Here is a 21,952-nt window from a genome sequence, read left to right on the forward strand (position 1 = left end):
CCTGTTCATTCCAGGTAATAGAAGACATAATGAAAAAGGAGTGTGCTTTTAGATTCTTTTTTAATCCTTCAAAAGCATGAAAAGGTAGGCTTTTCACATCACAGTGCTGCAAAGCAACTTTAAGTCTGCCTGTATATATTCTAAGCCTACTTCTATTGATCACTGCTTTGAGTAGGTAGACCTCTGCAGCACAGTATGACTTACGTTGGCAGCAATAAAAACTCCAAGGACAGATGCAGGTACCTTACTTTTCCATTGTTGGGTGTTTTTTTTTTTCTCTAACAATTGAAGATACCTCTTAAAATAGCCAAAGGAAGCTGGCAGAAGCTGGAGAGTTTGAGTTCTGATGCTTTAATTTCCTTGAAGAGGTAGTCACGTACATACATATACACACATACAGAAGGATGTGTGCATGTGTGTGCAAATGTGTCTGTGTACAATCATAGAAGCAGAGATTATCAGATCATACAGGCTTATTTCTCATATAGCATTTTATATTGTTTGAAGACATGATAGGTGAAAAAAATACAGAAGTCTGATACTGAGGCTGAGGAGCAATTTCATCTTTTACAGTTTGAATTATATTCATTTCATGTTAGCTTTCAGTTCACATTGTATTCTTCAAGTTACAAACCATTTTTTTTTTCTGATCACTTTACTCTTCAGCTTTCGGAATCACCGTGGAAACAAAGTTCCATGAGAGAAAACTGTGCAATCGTGTTATACTCTTTACTAAAAGATACTCAAGGATCACTGAGCTTTGTAAAATTTTATCTACACATACTAATACATTAAATCATTATAATCTATTGTATGCAAATTTTGGTCTTTCCTGCAGAAGGGAATTTCTTTGGCTTATTTTATTTTTTTTATTTTTTGTTTAAAAATAAAATTCAGAAAATTGTTACATAAGAATCAAAGATAATCCTTTACTTAGGGGAGATGATGATGTGCATTTATGCAAGACACTATTAGAAAACACAGTTATTCTACAATGTTGAATGTACACATTGATTTGGTATTCATGCTTGTAGTAGCTGATACGAAGCTTAGAGATGCTGAACAACTTGTGTTTTTTTAGATTAACTGATCTGTTGATTAAAAATGAACAGATTAACCTAATGGAAAACTCCTACTGTAGATCTGTCCCCTTTTTTGCATTAATTTTCATTGTGTATGAAGAAATCAACTGACTAATGCAGATACTGCACCTGACGTAGGATGGCTTCCTTGTTTGCCAGTTCATTTTCCAGCTTATCATTCATGTCATGTATAGAGGTGGATTCTCTCTGTGCACTGAGGTAGCGCTTCTCCAGCGTAGTTATTCTTTCTTCCATATCTTCCTTTTGTGCCATTGCCTAACGTGACAGAAAAAAACATCAAGAACCATGCAATTAAAATGCTACATAATTTTATACCACTTTAATTTTCATGCTAACAGTAGACAGGGATGTAAGGTATGCTCAGCAGTAATTTTTCTGTTTTAAAGAGAATTTCCTTTGGGATTTCTTGTAACCATGATATTTAAAGAGGTAGCTGTTGAGTAGAGCAAACAGAAACAATCCTCACCTTTTGTATATTTGTCTAGTTTCTATATTTTTCAGTGCAAAAACACAGCAAATGCAGCTCACATTTACTTGTTTGCCTCTTAAACAACAGCAGGCTTGATTAGAAAATAGAAAAACTGCTATAGTTACATAATAGTAGAAATATAATGCAGTGATGTGGGGAAAAAATGTATATGCACATTTCTACTCCTATTCCTGGGTCCTGCTAAAATTCTCTGCCCAAAGTACATGTAGCAGATAGCAGGTGAATTGTCCTGAAATTTCAGGAAAACAAGTGACCACAATGTTGGATACATAACATAACCATAACATATGGGTATGTGATCCATATATGTTGCAGATAAGGGTTTCTTTAAATCTTGAGCTGTTTTTATTCATATATTACAAGCTGGCCTCACTGAAGACAATAGTTGTAATTTAGATATATAGATTATTCATTAGTCTGTCTATTACACTGTTTATTTCTCTTCAATGAATTTTAGTGAAAGCAGAAAATTTTATTTGTTTTAAACTTGTGTCTGGCTCTTGAGAAGACTTACATGTTGCCACGTAATCTTTCACAATGAAATATTTACTGATGAGCATGTCTTACTGTTTGTGCTATATTACGTTATGAAAGCAGTGTTGAAGTAAGTGAGATTATTTTTCAAGTAAGACACAATGAACATATAAATTGATCCAAATAGCTAGTCCTAAAATGGACCATATCCAGGTGATCCTTTTGTATATTGCTGGGAAAAAAAACCATAAAAATAGTAATTATGTATGTAATTCATTAAAAACACACAGAAAAAAATTCCAAAAATTTATCCAAGTTACACAATACTAAACTACCCTTCTTGTTGCAGATATTTCATTTTCTGCTTTGGGAAGACTATCTTTTGTGGCCATATGAAATAATGAAAACAGGCACTTCCACCTTTACAAATACCTTTCGCAGCAGATTTTGCACTGATATTTGTAATTATTCTACATGCAAATGTATTAGTGGCCACTTTGCTTAGGAAGCAAAGGGCTGAAAGCAAGTAAGCCTGTAGCTGGTGTGATGTGGTATTTAAGGGAGAAACAGCAAGTGGCAATCAAGTGTCCATGAAACAGCAATATTTGTCAAAAGATAAATGAGTGGAGATATTAGAGACCCCTAGTGATATAATATAGCAGTGGTGGAAAAGGAGAAACATATCAGTGCAAATTATTTTTTGTAACCGGATAAAAATGATACAATACTTAAAAAGAGGCAGAGTACAAAGATGTGAAGACACTCTGAGGCTATGTCAGGCATCAGAAGTTCTGAAGGAACATTTCTTCCAGAATACTAGAAATAACAGGTTAAATATATACATACATATGCATATATATACACACACACATAAATCCATATGAAATACCTATATTGTAGGAGGCAGTGTAACAGAAAGATAACTACTCTAATTTCAAAGTACTAAAATAGATTCTAGAAGCCAACCATCCACACATATTGAGAACATCCACATACGAGAAGATACTCTGGAGAGTACTAAGGACCACTACAAATTTAAGAGGAAAGAAAAGAAAAATTGAATTGTATTTCTGTTTATTGAGAGAAGGGAATAGCATATTATAACAGGAGTAATGAAGTTACCACACATGAGTAAATATTATAATTGATTATATAAATAACACTGTTTTATAAAACAGCCCAGGAGTTTTAAAAATGTGTTTTAGACTGTCTACATTACCAGCATCTCTGTTTAACAAAGTTCATCTTAAAAGCTTGAAATGGCTGAAAACTTGCCAGAATGCACTCTAGTAATGCTAAAACACAAAGGAGTTGGCCTTCCTCCTATTACAGTTGCACATATACAGATCCACTTTTATGAACACAGTTTTATAGAGAGATTTCTAGTACTCTTTCTTAATGTAAATTTTGTGTTTCCTATGTACAATGGCCTTTATTAGTGCTCAACTTTTGCTTTCTGTATTCACTGGCCTCTACCAGTTTGTGTTGGATATCACAGGAACAGCAGTCAAGAAATAGGAGGTGAGTGTGGCAAACTCCTTACCTCTCTAATGTCTCTCTGATATTTACTGTTCATTTCTTCTGTTTTAATGAGCTCCTTTCTGGCGGTCTCTGCTTCCTGCTCTACCTCTCCCACCCGGGAAGACAGTGCAGCCAAACGCTCCTTCATTTGTGCCATTTCATAGTTTTGCTTTTCCAGTAGTTCCTGAAGTTCAACAACTTGACTGGCTTCATCATTTGAGTCTATGGAGCCATTGGATAGGCGCTGTTAACAGAGAAGTGACATTATTTATTAATTATCTTTTAATGTGGACTCTAACAAAAGAATTTCTAAAACAAAGATTATTTTAAAAATTACAAAAGCAACTAGGAAGAGAAAAACACAATCATTTTCATAGTAGATAAGATAGGTGTAGTTATGAAAAAATTGCAAAAGATTAGTATTAATTCATGTCAAGGGATTCCAGAATGCAACATCACATAGAGAAGTAAATGTATGCAGAGCAGTATACAAAAATAGCTTTAGTTTGACATTATGGCTATTCAAGTACAAATTGCAACAACACGACTCCTAAAAATCACCAAATTGCAGGTATAAATAAACTTACACAGCATTTAAACTTAATCAAAGTCTATTTCATTTGCAAAATAGGCCACGCTGCAGACAGGAAGCAACACTAATAAATCACAAATTCACTGTACCAGAAAGTGCTTGGAGGCTAGACAACACACCGGTTAAGTCTACATTAGAAACAAGTTCTGCTGAAGTAATTTGTGTGCTGCTGAAAGCACTGGTATGAATATAGTTATAAGGAAAAAAATCAAAAGTCCAGAACACTTTACTGCATTTGGAATATGATCCCAGGAATACAATTTATATTGCAAATAAACGATTTCAGGAAAGAAGTGTATTCACTAGGAGGACTTGCTGGCATTGTCTCATTATAATAGATAGTTACACTAACCTTTTCCAGCATAAGCTAAGCCATGGTTTCATAGAAATTTAATTATCTCATGTCAAAAAAATAGGCAAAAAGAACAAGCAAAACCAAAATTACTTGATTCTGACATATAACATGAAAAAATAAAACCAAAATAGTCCGACCTGTCATTAACTTTCTTGACTAGGTGCGATTTTATTGGTTAAATTTATATTATGCAGTATAGGAACAAAGTATTTCACTGTAACTGTCATTTTAAATAGGTTATGGATCTCAAAGAGCGTCATACAGGAATATTGGTCCTAAAAGGCGCTTGTTGTCCTTCAGATGGTAGGGTGTTTAGCAATGTATATGAAATATTTCTAGCAAGATCTGAGAGGAAACCAAGCTTGCTTTCATTAGCAAATGTCAAAATATATTTATACAGAAATCTTCTAGCAAATTCAAATAATATTACTTTGTTTAATGGCTTTAACCACATTCTTTCACCAATCAGCCATAAAATGAAGCCAGATCAAGACCACCTGCCCGTCTGCGGATCACTGAATAAAATTATTTTACTCTAAAAATTCATTACATCAAATAACTCAGTTCCAAAATATCTTTCTTTATACTAGTTAATTATATTATCTTGACATTTTATGTTAGCTATTGAACCATCATTGATCTACTTTCAGGATACCATGGTAAAATGACAATAGCAATTTAAAAAACTTATTTACACTCAGTTGGTTGTTTGGAAAATGTTCAGTTAGTCTACTTGAATCACAATTCCATTAATATGCAGCAATCACATATGTAAATAAAACAGTACTGAAACAGGATAAAACATTCTAACCATCATACATTATTCCATTGTGTAAATTTAAGATAACTCTTTTTATCTATGATTATTATAATCTGGTTTATAGTTTTAATTTCATACAGCAATTTCAGTGGTTGTCACAGATGAACAAATTTTACCATGCATTGAATTTGCCCTACAGTTCTCTACATAGTGGTCCAGGAATTGCTGCAAGGTTATAATAAGCCAAACAACAAATCTGAAAAGCAATAAATGGCATGTGATCATATACCTTATGACATATAGACCATGATCATTTTGAAATGGCAAGCTTCGATATGTAGGAGTATGTTCAATGGCAGAGATTTTTTTTTCCTTTAATAATTTTTTTACCTAAATATATTAATAACCAAAACACATATAAATTACATGTGAAAAAAATATTTTTACTACTAATTTACCTAATATCTGAGATTTATGCAAAGACAAATAAAAATGTATTTAGAATTAATACCTCACCACTAGACAAATCCTTTGATTGCCAATTATTCATGTATATATTTTGATTTATGCACATAAACTTCCCTCATAATTCTTTGATGAACTCTTTGTACAAGCTGCTTTAACTCTACTCATTGTTCACTTTTGCTTTACATTATTCCTTATTCATATATAGAGCTGGTTGGCATTTAAAATTTCCAACTTAGAAAAAAGTCAACATTTTGATTTTTCTTATTATGATTGGGATAAAAAAATGTTTTCTTTAAAAATACTATTAAAAATAAAAATTTGTATTTTTAGAATTTTGAAGCATACTTTACAAGTTTACCTAGGGATTTTAATGGACATTTTGTCATTTTTATGATTGTTATTATTTTATGAAATATGCATCATATGGGTACATCACATGGAGTAATCACTCCAAAAGACCATAGGCAGAAAGTTATTAAGCATTAATTAAAGAAGTAACTGACATAACATTCCTCAGGTTCTCAGGAGGCTTTTTACCAATAGTTTTATGGTCATAATTTCTCCTCTCTCCCAAACAAAAAAAGCTATGTCACTAGAAGCAAAAGGCATCTTGTAGATGACGCTGATTCAAATGCATTTTCTGAATTTTCTGAAAGGAGCAGGAACCTCCCATACCCCAGACTAATTCCCTACGGAATAAGCTGGGGGACAGAACTTCAGCATCTTCTCTATTACTGGTTTTGTGAAGAATGTCCATGTCCCTCATCTTTTTTTTTCTTTAAATTTTATTTTTTTTTTTATCTGGCTGAATTTTTTTTTTTTATCTGGTTGAATTTTTTGTGCTGAAATATTTCCTGGTACTCAAAGAATTTCCTGTTGATGGTGCTGTCTACTAATCACAGTCCATTTGTAAATAAACAATTAGCTGAATGCTTATAATGAAATCTAAGTTTTGAATAGATCTCTGTTGATCATTACCTGAAGCACTAAGGGAAATCTTTTCAAAAGAGCATGCACAAAAAAAGTTTCAAAGTAGACATTCTTAACTATCATATCCTTACACTACCCAAAATCTCCAATATATGCAAGAAATAGTGTCAAATTAGTACAGGGTGGGGGGGAAAGAAAGTACTGAAAGTAAGCTGAAACAACTGGGAAGTCTTTAAAGGAGGGCAGCAACATTAAAGAAAACTTTCTAACCGGTTGAAACGTTCTAGCAAAGAAAATGAAAAATGTACATGGTCCCCAGATCTGGCTTACAAGTTAGTCATCCAGATAAAGTCTTCAGCAAATTTCATGATGCTGTCTATCAAATGTGGTTGTGAAAAAGCTACATATGGACACATCCCTTAATTTCAATGACTTCACCTAAAAGTATCTACTAGCAATGCTATTTTTCCTTCAAAAAAAGAAGTGTGGCAAATAGCTCATATGTTCCAATGCTTTGCTTTTTTTTACTTACTAGTTTATCCAATAAAAGATAGTCCATCTGTTTCTATCACATTTAGTTATTAAGACCACAATGCTGCAGAAATGGTATCATCATATATTCTTGGCTTCATCTTTTTTGCTTTCTACAGACACAACAGGTACACACAGCTGCAATGTGTGTACGCCTGCTACACGCCGTAAGGGTCTCTGCCCTTTCCCCCTGCCCCCTTCCACGGGTTTCTCAGCCAGATGAGAAATCTGGTTGGCATCAGCCCGAAAGACCTAATACAACCTCAGACGTCTTTGCTTGGGCTAGTTTGGAGCAAAGAAAGGTAAACGTGCAACTACATCTGTACCCAGCAAAGTAGCACTTGCTTTCCTCATCACTGGGAAGAACGAGGGAAAGAGCAACAGCAAGAAGAAGGCCTGCTGTGGGGTTTTGGAGGTTTTTTTTTTGTGGTATATCACCACACACCAGACAAATAACTGAGAAATCACAGTCCATACTAAGGGTTTCAGAGATACTCTTACTTCATAAAGCAAGCTTTTACACTTGCCCAAATATAGCGAAATGAGGTAGGAGGAGAAACAGAAAGGAGGTGAAATAATCGTCAAGTACACCTGATGACAGTGATGGTGTGGACTACAACAGAGGTGGCATACCACTGAGGAAGTCAAAGTTCAAAAAATATCCTGTAGGACTAAGTGCCATAAAAGGTAATACGGATTAAACAAAAAATGTCTGGGGGAAAGAAATCTTTGAATTGCTTATGGTCTGTGGAAATGGAGGAGGGAAATAAGGATCATGAACATTTACTGCTGAACAGTATGAAACGGAAACCAGCATCCCTGGTATCACATTTTCTTTCTTTCAAGATCCAAAAAGCACAGCAGTAAGGCAATCTGCTGCTTGTATAGGAGTGTCAGCAGGGAGAAGGACAGCAAATTGGAGCATTACACATAACAATAAATCCCCCCTAGATCATTGCTTCTCTCCCTTTTTCTTTCTGCCATGAAATAATAAAAGGAAAACCAGCTGCAGACTGGTAAAAAACAAGAACAACAGTAAAAGGCACACCAGGAGAAAGTGTAAAACAAGACTAACCAAGCATATTGTAGCCTCTGTTAATCCATTTCATATTGCCCGTTCAATTAAGCCTTAGCAATAACACTGAAGGCAAACTGAGTGGAAGTTCACTTAAGTTAAAAAAAAAAGAGTAAGGACACCAGACTACAGCAGTTAGCAAAGAAATTGTAAAATTGTCCCAGGATATTGATTGCAAAGTGCTTCTCCATTTTATTTTGTAGAAAGAACCTTACAGAAAGAACCTACATATGTGGGAAAATATACACAGGAACCTAATTTTATAAAGGCAAACTCCAAGAACAGTAAAAAGCACCTCCAAGTGATATTTTCTCTCCAGTTGTAAAACATCTGACACAGATATGTTTGGTCTAAATACTATCAACCAGTAATTAACTACGTATTTTGTGCTAGAATTTAACCTCAGAGAGTGATGAGAAGGAAAACAAGAATATCTCACAGGGTTACCTCTGAACAATCAGCTGTGGAGCTGGGATTCATTTACTTGATAGAACGCCTCATCAGTGCCTCTCAGTTTGTGGCAGTATGCGTGCACGTGATTGACATGATGCCCATGTGCATAAGCATTTCCATGCCTGCGGAGTAAATTAAGCTGTGTCTAACCACAAGGTACCTTTGAATAATTGAAAGTAATCTTAAAATTCAGAAGTCTGGTCTTCTAGAATTCCTAGAAGAAACTAGTATTTTTATGATGTAAGCACTGGGGGGGTGTGTTTGTGGTTTTTTGTTTGGTTTTTTTTTTAAAGTGTGTGCCTTATGTCTACTCTTTACTAAGACACTCTCTAAATTCTTTTTTAAAGGAGTACTGGCAAGTTCATTGCACCATAAATCCCTAGTGTCAAAATTGAAGTCCTCACCATGTTCTCAAGTCAGTATAATGGCATTGTGGTTTTTGAGAGTTCATGCTGAACAAATTTCTCTCATGCTCTCCTCTTAACGTTCAAGGCAACTGTCTGTGTTAGTTAGGCTGGCTACCTTTGGCAAATAGCATAACCCAGAAGACTTCTGACACTATGTTACACTAGACTTATATTAGAATTGAGTTATCTTTAAAAACAAGTATACTTCTGTTAAAAACACCCGTTTGATTATACATATTTTTCTTGACATGCAACATAAAAATCTAACATTAAAATGGCTTTTCAAAGGTCTGCATATAGTAAGTTCTATTTGCTAACTATGTGAAGGTTCATTTGCCCATATAAATATTGTAAATATATGTAAGCAAAGACCACAAGTTTATGCAAGTTCTCTCTGAACCTTATAACATGCCAAACCAGAGCATTTTATTTTTTTCTTTTTTTTTGCCAGTATGAAGTTGGACAGGAAAGCAATGATCTAAAGCATACATAAAAAATAAAGCAATGGATACAACCTAAGGTTCAGCAAGAAATTGTTTTCAGAAAAATCACAATATTTAGAAAATGCTATAAAAATAAGACAGAATTGTTTCTAAATAACAGAATGTCATTGCTGCAGAAGCTCTTGGAGACTGGAATATACTGTTACCTGCCTCGAGATATGACATATTCTCATATCTGCCATAAATGTGACCCTAACACTCATGGTGACTGGACTTGAAGATATTCCTGTTTCACTCCCTGTTATTCTAGGATGGCATCTCAACCTAAAGAAACATCACTGACTCACTTCTTTTTGTGAGACTTCTCCCTTCATCTTCTACTAAGGCAGGTGCCAGTTGTTGCTCTATAGTATATGGATGTATTTGGTGAGCTGCTCTGACTTTTGGTCTGTCAACTGCTGATATGGCAGCTGAGATATGAAAGCTTTCCTGTACTTCATATGCAATATACAGAATTTTGATGGTATAAATCACTTTAGAAATATTTTGGAAATACAATATGACTAGTAGTAATACCAATTTTAAAACCTAAGTTATGTTTAGACTCTCTTTGAGCCAAGATAATTCCCACAAATAATACATATATAGAAAATTCAACAGGAGGAAGAGTAGGAAAGAAATGCCATATAAGGTTTAAAAGCTTTAAAAACAGGTGGGTTTTTTTAAAAGTTTTTAAAACAGTTAGGCAGAGAAATTGGAAAATTTTGTCCCAAATCTCAGGGAAAAAAAGATTATTTTTAGCTCTGTAGTGGTGGAGATGTTCCTTCCGACTTAGAAAAGCTGGCCATGAAGGCCAGATAAGGGGAGAGACAGAAATATTGTATATTTCTCAGGTCAAACAAACTTGTCTGAATTCTGAAGTATAGAAATACTAAAAAGGAAGTAAAATAATCACCAAATGAAGCTAAATTATAGACGTCACTTGACTTTATGAAAGTAAGAGTAAAATTTAATGCTGCAAAGAGTAATGTTTACTGATGCTGTTTGAGATGTAAGAATACATGAATAACAAGTTACCAGAAGATGCTTTTTTACTATGGTGTAAAGTTCTTTCACTCCTATTCCATTCAAATGCCTCACGCAAAAGGTTTAAAAGAAAGTAAATGATACTAACACAGATACACAGCTATGCGATAGCCCAATCACAAGTGACAACTAAACAAGGAAAAGCAATATGATCATCATCCATATAATCAGCACACAAAACAGAATGTGAAAAGCTATGCCAAAAATAATAGCATTACACTTAAGCTGTCACAGTAATTTCTAAGTGGTTGGTTGCCTCTTTATGTTTGAAGGCTATGCTACTTCTCTAGGTTGTTCCACATATTTTGCTCTGTGTCAGGCAGTAATCTCATAATCATTGGAGATCTCTTCAGTTACTCTGAATTTTCGCCAGCCTCTAATCAACTATCAAAGCCAATGTTCTCTCAACTGAAATATTTCTTCCCCACACCAACACTGATGTAAAAATAGCTACCTTCTCTAGCACTTTTCTCTCCAAACATCCTCACTTTCTTGCTTTTTCTACCAAGCCATCAAAAGACTCCAGCTTTTATTACTACTTTAATGATCTGGAATAACTGCTTCCTAATCAGCTTTCAGCTCTTGTTCTTCTTTCTGATGCCTGTAATCATCTGTCACATTCTACTCATTTTGCAAAATGGGGTAGGGAAAAAAAAAAAAGGTTTACTTGATGGGTGGGTATTTTTCTTTTTGTTGCTGGTCTCTTCCAGAATGCCTGCCTACTTCTCTTTTACACTATTAGAAGAGTTTCTGAGATCTTACACAGGAGAGAGAAATCAGTTCCTGCTTCTTTATTACAAGGGCTAGTTAGCTGCCCAAAGCAAATCATACATGCAAACCCTGCCCCCATTTGCCTTGGGGACCAACTCCTTCTTCTTAGTAGTCTCACCAGCCTACCACTAGAAATGACTGGCCTGGCGACTCCTTGCAGTAAATCATCCAGCAAAGGTCAGTCAGCCAATGCTGTCAGCTAGCACAGTGCTTGAAGTGTAAAACTCCCCTGCAAAGGTAATGAGGCTTTTAAAGCAGTGTTTTAACAGGCTTGATATGTAGAAATATATAGGGGTTTCTATTAGGTGAAAAGGAAAATAAGTTTTTATGACTGAAAGACAAATTAATTTATATGAAGCAGACAAAGAGCTGAAACAGACAAAGAACTGATTTCTTGAAAAATTAAAGATCTGAGAAGTCTATTGATTTATCATGTATATAATGCATAAATAACACAGCTTTTCAGTATAATAAAATCCCTATGCTATAGTGTTGAGCACTAAGTACTCATAGTCATGCAGACAATACTCAACTATTAAGCAGAACAGTGCTTACAAAATATTTGCCTAGATTCTTTCAGAGAGAATATTGCATACTCTCCCAGACTTACTTACTCCTTAGATTCATGAAGAATTCTAATCCCAGCTGCAGCTTTTATCCATTTTTCCTTTCACTTTGAAAACTCCTCACCCCTCCCAGGTGTGTCAAGCCACCAATCTTCTTTAAGTCCCTGTCAGCACACAGTTATTTAATTGGCTTTATCAATATTAATCCTGAAAGGGATGATTAGAAAGCCAGAAAGATATCTGCACCGCTTGGAAACAAACCCATCACGTGGTTATCAAATGTATTTTGTGTCTGAAGTGTATTATTTCTCTAATTCAGAATGTGAATGCTTTGGGGCAGGGATCACACCTCCCACTATTTTTTATACATCATGCATTCTGCCTGCACTCAGTAAACAGCAAAACAAAAAGTCCTTACAGCAAAGTTTCTCTAAGTTACAAACACCCCTTGATGATTGGTGTTCAATCCTTACTAAGTCATCTTTTAAACTGGTGCTTCTGATGAGGTTTACAGGTGTCCTGTCTTCACTCCATTCTCTGCTATTCCACTATGCTGCCAGTTAAAAGGAAAGATTTTTTATCTATTAATTCAAAACAAAGGAGCACATGTGGTATAAAACAGTAAGTAAAAACTGAAGCGGAAATTTTTGTTCTGCAGTTTTCGACTGACCATACAAAGTGATCAGAAAATCCAAAAATAGTCAAGTCCAAAACCGGAACAGATTCTGATGAATCACTGCTCTAAAAGAGACCTGTTACTTTTATTATATTATTTCATTTTAATTTTATTTGATCTGCACTCTGAACATTTTAGCCCACTGTGTTTGCTTTGGCAAAACACCTTTTACTCCTACAAGATACAATGTCTATAATTGCTGTCAATGTTCTAACAGATTTTAGTATTTATAAACTACCAGCATTTGCTTTAATTATTGGAATATGTTAGTATTATGAGTAAGAAGAAAAAAATGTGATTCTTAAATAAGCTGAATGTGAACTGCCGGAGGTATATTACAAGGCAAAATACCTCCAGCTGTTTAATACACGTAAAAAGTAATTATATACAGCTCTGAGTTCCTCACAAAATGTACCATTATTTATTCAGGAGAAAAAGGTCTTTGATGTACCAGGACTATTGGACTGTTTTATCTGTCCTGGCATATGTATCTGCTTTCATGTGCCTAAAATATTCTAGTTTATTATTCTGTGGGGAAAGGAACAACTATGCTGGTAAAACTGCCCTTACTACAGGTAGGACCAGTTTGGTATACTTGTTATAAAAAGTTGGTAAAAACACAAAACTAGTTAATGAGTTTTAATGGTACAGTTATGTATCTTGGAATAAGGAAGAGTTCCCTTACTAGCAGGTTATAAGTATCACAGTGACATATGAAATATTAAAAATATAAAGGCACTAAATAGGGACAAATAGGCTTTGTATTTTACTAGTGTTTACAAGTTGCAGTTACAAATGTCAGCAATAAAGTTTAAAAACAGAAATAGTGCACTTCCAAAGAGAATCACCCTGATTTACACTGGACTTAAATGGCTTAGCTTTCCTGTCTTCAGCGTAACAGAAATCCATACTGAAGTGCTTTGTCAAGCAGGAACCCTCCTATGCATACAAGGCATCTTTGAGGATAAAAACAGTCATTCCCCAGGCCAATTCATCTCTGATAAAATGCCATTAACTTCAGAAGAATTACAGCAATGATTTGTTATATGTCTGAATTAAGAGATGTGGCATGGAACTTACTGTGGAATATTCTCCCATATGGGCCAGAAACAGGCAATGAATTTTGAACCACCAAGGAAAGAGATCATTGTAAGTGAAGGAGATACTTTAATGGTGGACATTTAAGGTATACAAACATCAGAAGATTAAATGTTTTCCAAAGCAACTTCAATCCGTCCCAATTTGCATATAAGCATTTCTGAAAACATTCCATTTTATTGAATAATTCAATTTCCATGGCTCTTATGGAAGCTGAAATAAATATCAGCATGAAATAATGACTTTATTTGAAAACAAAATACTTATTCTCAGTATCTTATTTTTGGGGGTCCAGCAAGCACCAATTTAAAGGGACACAGCTTATAGCAAGAAATGAGAGCACACTGTGCCTCCTATCAGCATCTGAGACTCATTCCTATTTCTTGCTCCAGTTACACGTGGTAGACGGTGCGTGACATTCAGCCACAGGTCCAGGCATCTCAATTTGTCTTTAAATATACTTACTACTGTTTCAGGAAGGAAAATATTATATTTGGGGTATCTTGACAAATTATCCTTCAAACATTGTGGAAAAATATTTCCTTCCTCCAGTCTGACCATGATCATTGATTGGCTATAGATGAAAATTATTCCTAGTTCAAAATGGCAAATAAAAGTAGAGACATTGGATTCCTCAAGTAACTCATTACTTCATACATTTACAAGGACTTTTATATTGCTTTTTGATAAAAACAGAATGAATCATACTGACTTAAAATTACACAGGAAACGCAAAATGGGTTATGAGTTAGACGGGCAAATAAGCTGACGTTGGTCTCTGCTATGTAGAATTATTTTTTTTCCCAGACCAAAATATTAGCTTTTGTATAGTCATTTGTCTGAAAAACAAACTAACGGATGATGAAGTGCAGTTCCATAAAAATACATGTCGTTTTTATACCGGTAACATAGAATCTCTCTCTCTCTCTGCAGATATGTATACTTTGTTCATAATGTGAATAATAAGACTATTCAAAGTGATCTCAAATAGGACTGGAAAAAATGTTTCCAATATAGTTCTACACATAACAAAATAAAACGCTGAAAAAAAACCTTGCATAGGAATAATCCCAAATATTTGTTTTGATGGATTTTCTCTAAAACACCTCACAGTTTGCAACTGAGAAGTAGTAGTGCTAGATTAACTGGACCATTGGTATGCCATAATCTCTTTATTTTCTTTTTCCTTTGAAACTTTTCTTACAGATTTAAATAATTAATATAATTTCATTATTTCACATTAAAAAAATTACACTGATACATGGCAAAACGGCCATGTCTGGGGTTTTGCATATTCTTGGATTACTCTACATACTAATTGTTTCTCATATTTAATACTTGTTCTTGTTTCATTAATTTTATCATTGGAATATTTTTTGTCTGCTTTCTCTATTTTAAAATTCCCCTTAGTCTTCATACATGAGAATTGGCCATGTAGTTGTCAACGAGAAGGACATATGCCTTGCTTTATCCTCTCATAAAACTGCTTGTGTAGTCAGTCAGAGTTCTGAAGCAATTACTGAATATATTAGCACTTTTATTGGGGATTAATATATTACTGTTGGAAGCCTTGGTGTGTTGCCCAGAGAAGGGCAATGAAGCTGGTGAAGGGTCTGGAGAACAAGTCTGATGAGGAGCGGCTGAGGGAACTGGGACTGTTTAGCCTAGAGAAGAGGAGGCTGAGGGGAGACCTCATCGCGCTCTACAACTACCTGAAAGGAGGTTGTAGCGAGGTGGGGGTTGGTCTCTTCTCCCAAGTAACTAGTGATAGGACGGGAGGAAATGGCCTCAAGTTGCGCCAGGGGAGGTTTAGATTGGATATTAGGAGAAATTTCTTTACTGAAAGAGTGGTCAGGCCTTGGAACAGGCTGCCCAGGGAAGTGGTGGAGTCACCATCCCTGGAAGTATTTAAAAGACGTGTAGATGAGGCACTTAGGGACATAGTTTAGTGGGCATGGTGGTGTTGAGTTGATGGTTGGACTCGATGATCTTAGAGGTCTTTTCCAACCTTAATGATTCTATGATTTTATGATTCAATCAGAGGACAGTGTTTGTGAATATAGAATTTAAAGCAGTGCTCTGGCTGCCTTGTAATACAGAATCATAGAGCTAGCCACCTAGCCCACCACCCTCTTGGCACTATATCCTGTCTCAAATGTAGGTTATTTCTCCTAAAAATCCTTAAAAGTTTCCAGTTCTCAAGACTCCTTGACTGATTCTCTTTATATCTGAAACTACATTTTATATATTTGAAGATAATAATTCTGTGTCCATTAGTCTTTTCTTTTCTAGGTTTTCAGCCTACATTTTGAAAATTCTTCTAGATTTCTGATTGTTTTTATCACTATCTTCTGAATTCTTCTCAAGACAGTCCACATCTCTCTTCAAGTGTGGGACCCAAAGCTGGCTACAAGACTTCAGCTAAAACCTTACCACAGCTGAGGAAGGTCCAGGAATATTTCACGTCCTGCAGGTTCTAGTTCTGTTTAGCTATCCCATCGTGGCATTTGCCTTTATACTGTTGATCCATGATATTTTTACGATCCCCATTCATCCCCAGATCCATTTCTGCAGATTTATTACAAGCCTGTTTCCCATATTATATAGGCGTTGTATTTGTTCATTCCAGTTTTCCCATACCTTGTACGAATTCTTAAAAAATAGCTATGAGGTTTTATCAGAGAGCTCTTTCCATACCAAGAGATGAAGTTTATTCCTACTGGGGTTAGGATCCTACCTCTGTCACTGGCAATCACATCAAATTAGGTTATCTTCAGTGTAGGTCCTACCTTCTGAATAATTCTGCTTGTTGCTCATAAGACACTTAATCCATTTCATCTTCCCCCTTTGTGATTTATAGTAGAACCTTATCTGAATGGATTGCAAGTTTTTCCTACTTAGTATTCTACCAGATGATAACAACCTTTTTCTTCACTGCCCCATTAACCACCTACATTTATGAAATTTAATGAAAAATCATATACTTCCAACCTGGTCCAATTTGACCATTGTGGTCAAATGCATCTGTGGGCTTTCTTTTTTAATCTTTCTCACTAAAATAGAAAATCCACTGGTGAAAGACACTTGTGCTTTTACATGATATAGTCTAATTTTGCCCATCAGCTCCTGAGCTGAGAAAACCAAAGATCACTTGGCAACACCACCTGCACGGCCACACTTTCATCTCCACAATGTATCTTTCTTTCTGAGATATGAGGCTTATCAAGGACTCAAGGACTGATGAGAACACCAACCCTTCTTGTCCCAAAGCTTCATCATCGTTTTGGGTTTGCTTAGGGTAAATAACCTCCTGCAGTATTGCTGGTGCAATAATTTGAGGCAGCAGATGAACTTTGGTAATCCTTTACTAACACCTTGCACTCAAGTTTCCCCAGAGGTACATCAGGTGTAGTCAATAGACCCTGCTTGTACTGTCAGGAGGGGCTCCTCTGTTGTCACTCACTGCTGGCTGTTTCAGATGGGAAACCATCAGTATTGAGAAGAGGTGCACATAAGCTACCCCCTTGCCAAATGGCAAGCTCCTCCTTCACTGCCCAGCTTCTTTCCTTTAACATCCCTGCACGCATCCTCCATTGGTATCATCTTGATCTCTAATGCTGTTCAGTCCCACCTTTGCAGCTTCCCTACCTGCTTCCTAACAGATTTCCCAATGGGCACTTTATTCACTGGGAATTCCCTTCTCTTGTAGGGAAATCAGGATATCCTTACAGATAAAGTGAAGGATCGGGATGGCGGCAAGTGGTGTCCAGTGGTCACAGATCTAGGTAGGAGAATATCTGATAATAGAAATGGTTGCATCTTAATTCCCATAACAGGTTTGTCAGGTTTTTTTTAAAACAATTTTTCAAACTCCTTTAAAGCTCTTCTGTTTGTGCAAGTTGGCCTCTTTGCAAGTTTCTGTATTTGCTAGCTTTTAAATTTCTCTTGCCTAAGTGATATAGCTTAGAAGCTTGTCGTAGACCAGAAATTTTAATGTACCTAGTCGAGGTCCCCAGTACAAAACCTGTGTGACCTTACCCCTTCAATGATCTGGCATCCACCTGCCAATGAAAGCAATTCACAGTGCAATCTGCAGTCTGTTCCAGGCACAAAAAGCTAGACCCAAGAAGATACTTGGTTTTTTGTTTTGTTTTGTTTTAAATCAGGATAATTCCATGCTGAAATCCCCAGTACTTTCCTACAGCAGATGTCTTACAAAGTTTGGAATTTTGTGAAATCATAATTAAAAGCCATTCACTCTTTTTCTTCTTAGAATTTTTCCTTTGGGTTTTTTTTTTTGTGAAGTAATAAATATTCATAGTTAATACTTCTCATTACTTCTATTTTACCAATATTTTCTTTTGAGATGTTTCATTTATACTTGATATTGAGTTTTCATTTATGATTACACCCTGTCACCATTAATAAGATTTCTATTTCTTAAAGATTAACCAGCTTGATTTCCCTTACTGCTCATTAAAAAAAAAAAAAGTTACTATGTACTGAGCCATTGCTTTATAGAAATCAATTTATGGCATAGCAGAACAATTTCCTTTTGAACCAAATTTTTTGTCTCATAAAAATATATAGTCATAAACTACTTTCTATAAAATGTATAAACTCTTATTTTCAGGTTCCGGAGTGTTTTTTTTTTAACTCTTAATTTTTACTATTAGCTTTTTCATAATTTTGCTATCAGTGTAGATAAACAGACTAATGAAACTTTGGTCATATAGTTTTCACTATTGGCATGACATTAACTTTTCAGTTCTCTGGCAATGTCTCATTTTTCCAAGTTTTTTTGAAAAAGAAAATGAATGGCCCAGAAAAGTTCTTGGGCTGTTCTTTCAATCCTCTTGAAAGGAAGTAGCTTAAAAGTATTTAATACCTTCTTTCAGCACCTATTCTAAGCATTGCAGTAATGCAAAATATTTCTGTGTTGCTGTACAATGCAGTCAGATTATCTTTTTTTTCCCCCAGGAGTATAGTCATCATTCAGTAGTGATACTACAAATGAGCTGAAATCTATGTTGACATCTTTTTCCTAAATACACGGGAAGTTATTCCAGCTTCCGAACGGATGTTAAACTTTGACACACCTAAATCTCAGCAAACAGTCCAGTCTTCATGTTTTCCATGAGAGCCATGCTGGCTAACTCTTACTGTAGGTAAGTTTTAGCTGAGGGATCCTCTAACTGACTACACTGATATGGGACTACCTGTTCTGGAAACCTAGGCAAGCACTACTTTGACGTCTGTGTAGACTTTGTGTATCTCCTGGGAAGTCCAAGAAGATAGGCACGATTAATATGGTGACTTCCTGAAGGTAGTGCTTAAGTTTTACCTATATAATTGTTGTGACTATCAGCCACAAAGTGGAAACCTAAAATGTAGGATCTACTCAGACTGACTGAAACTGAATCTTGATCTCCTGTATTATAAGAGGGTGCAAACCGTTACCTCATAGCTTATTGTTCTCCATCCTTACTGCTGAAGTTGAAGGAATATTTTCTAAATGAATGCTTAGAGTCTGGGCTTAAGCTGAAGTATTTTACAAAGTGAGGACTTCTCTTCACAAACTATGGAGGAATTGATGGTGGGCACTAAGGTAATAGTAGAAAGGTAGAGAGCGGCTAGTGCAGAGGATGTGAATTAGAGTGCACTGGTTGATCTGGTGTCAATGTAGCCTCCTGTTAACTTCTTATTTATATGCTCTCATTACTATAAGGAACAAAAATTAGTGAGCAGAAGCCTTTAATTCAGCTTAACAAGACCAACTTAAATTGTTTTGATTATGAAGCATAGAAAAGCATAGAAGTTTTCTGGACATAATATTCTAGAAACATTTCATATAAAATGATAATAATGTGTTACTTTGGCATTCATTCCTCTTTCATTAATGTTTAAATATGCAGATTTCTTAAAGGACAGATATTCTTATTTCCACTTAGTTCTGCTTATAAGTAAGGAGCACAATGGCTCAAAGCAGAAGACATAGCTTGCAAAGAAAGTGGAAAATTAGAGATTTTTAGCTAAGCAGTGTGGTTGTGTTTAAAAGCACAAGTGAGTGGGATGTTCACTATTTTAACAAAATTTCACAGATGTGTCAAAGAGTAAGATTTTACAAGGAAGAGGAAAGTAGCTGAACAGTATTTATTTACTGCATGTTTCTCAATCACATAGATTACTCAAAGAAAAATACACACATAAACCACAAAACTTGTAAAATTAATGGTTGCAGTGCAAGTGCACCCTTGTAAATTGGATTGCCTATAAAATAAATAAGTAATGATGAGTGTTATTTTTTATAAGTATGATTTATGCCACTGTTTATCACATGCCATTAGAAAAAAACACACAATTAGAGATCCAAGCAGCAGCTCTACTAATGTCAGCTGTCTGCCAAATGTTATGTTATGCTTGCACTTTAATTTAATAACTGTAAAGCAAGAAAGGAAGATATGCAATTTAGTTTTTATCAACCTGGAAAACTAAGGCTTAGAAGAAAACCTTGTTTCTAAATCAGATATTCTCTACCTTTTTTTCTCTTTCAGCCTTAAGCGGCAAATACTTAGCCTAATCCTATATACCTATTTCATATTGAAAGAGGGCTAAGTAAATAAAATGCTTTTCACTTTTCTCTATATGAACATGGACATGAATTTGAAGAGTATCTATAGGTAGCACAGAGGAAAACTACCTTTTCTAGTTTTTAGGTCTCTGTCCTTCCCTTATGGACTATTTTGGCAGCAGTTTTTGCATATATACCCTTTCACATGTATGTGCCACTACACCTTGCTCTTCTGTATGTGACTTACAGAGGATCACCCAGCAGAATATAGCATCCTTAATTATAGCATTACTCAAAAAAATTCCAAGAAAAGTTTGTTATAAGCTGTAGGTCTAACTCAATACCCTCTCAAAGAGCAAGGACCTGCCCATTTGCATTTCCTTTCCATTTAAACAAGCTCATTTTTTGATACTAGTTGCAGTAGGCAGACAATATTCTAAAGGGAAGTCCCATAAAGTATTCACATTACAAAAATCTTACACCTGATTATTTCTCATATTGATTTTGTGATCCAATGAAAACTAACATTTTATACCTTTTCATGAACCTTTTGCCCTGGCTCCATTCCTTCAATATGCTCTGATTCGGCAGGCCCTTCACCAGCTGCCATTTTCCTTTGAATGTGTGCATTTTGTTCACGCAAAGCTACAATCTGCAAAAGAAAGAAAATAAGTGGTCAATATACATAAGAAACCCCAAAATTACTGAGCAGACAATTTATTAAGCCTATTAACATTTTGATCCTCTATTGGCCATTTGTAGCATTTGCAAAATTATGTCTATACATGCAGAATGGTTTAAAAACCAAACATATTAATAATGACTAAAGGCCATTAAGGATACAAAGGAACCTATAAATGATAGTCAACATTGTCTTGTTTTATCTTCTATCCTTACTTTGTGCTAGGATACTTTTTTTTTCTTAGCTTGAAAGATGGAAGAACTGTTAGGCATAGATTTTGTAACACTGCAAGATCAAAAGTCGTTCTTTCATATAGAACACAATGGATGCCAAACTGGCGTTATAGGAAAACAGTGCCAAAAGGGCATGAATCAAAACCAAGTGATGTAAAACAAAGTGCTAGCTTTCTGTCAACTTCCCATCTGTTAGTAACTGCAACATATGTTTTAAGTGTTTTTTGTTAAGAAAAACATGTACGTAAAAGTCCTCTACTGTGGTATTCGTTGACTGTTTTAGTGCATATACAAGTAGGTTTTATTGTATTTAAAATACTGTTTTATTTATTGGTACTGCTATTAAAAATCCCATGCAGCTACCAGAAAATAAGCTGCTTTCTCTCCAACTTTGTAGCTTACTCTCAGACAATACACAGGATGGAAAGATTCAGGTCCTAAAAAATTTTTGCATGGTATATTATGATAAGTTGGAAGATCTGGCTAATATAAAACTTTGTTATTTTGATAAATTGCACAGTTAGATCTCTCTGTACCGTTCTGCTTTCATGAGCATATACAATAAATTATTTACTGAATGGATAACATTGTGTATTAAACACAGTAGAACACTGGTACGCTGTATAGATGCCGTTTTTGGAAAGCTGGTCTAAATTTAAAGGCTTCT

The 21,952-nt window shown here is 35.2% G+C and overlaps 1 protein-coding gene across 1 annotated transcript in view; it reads right to left on the reverse strand.

Annotated features, from left to right (window-relative positions):
- The window catches only part of PPFIA2 (PPFI scaffold protein A2), a 349,091-nt gene that overhangs the window by 67,921 nt on the left and 259,218 nt on the right, over positions 1–21,952 (reverse strand). Inside the window, exons 7-9 of the mRNA XM_075150610.1 lie at positions 20,906–21,022; positions 3,611–3,832; positions 1,212–1,358 (exon numbers count right to left, since the gene is read on the reverse strand). Coding sequence (XP_075006711.1) covers positions 1,212–1,358; positions 3,611–3,832; positions 20,906–21,022 — 486 coding nt within the window. The remainder of the gene's footprint in view (positions 1–1,211; positions 1,359–3,610; positions 3,833–20,905; positions 21,023–21,952) is intronic.

Source organism: Calonectris borealis, chromosome 1 (genome assembly GCF_964195595.1).
Source record: "Calonectris borealis chromosome 1, bCalBor7.hap1.2, whole genome shotgun sequence".
Taxonomy (NCBI): domain Eukaryota; kingdom Metazoa; phylum Chordata; class Aves; order Procellariiformes; family Procellariidae; genus Calonectris; species Calonectris borealis.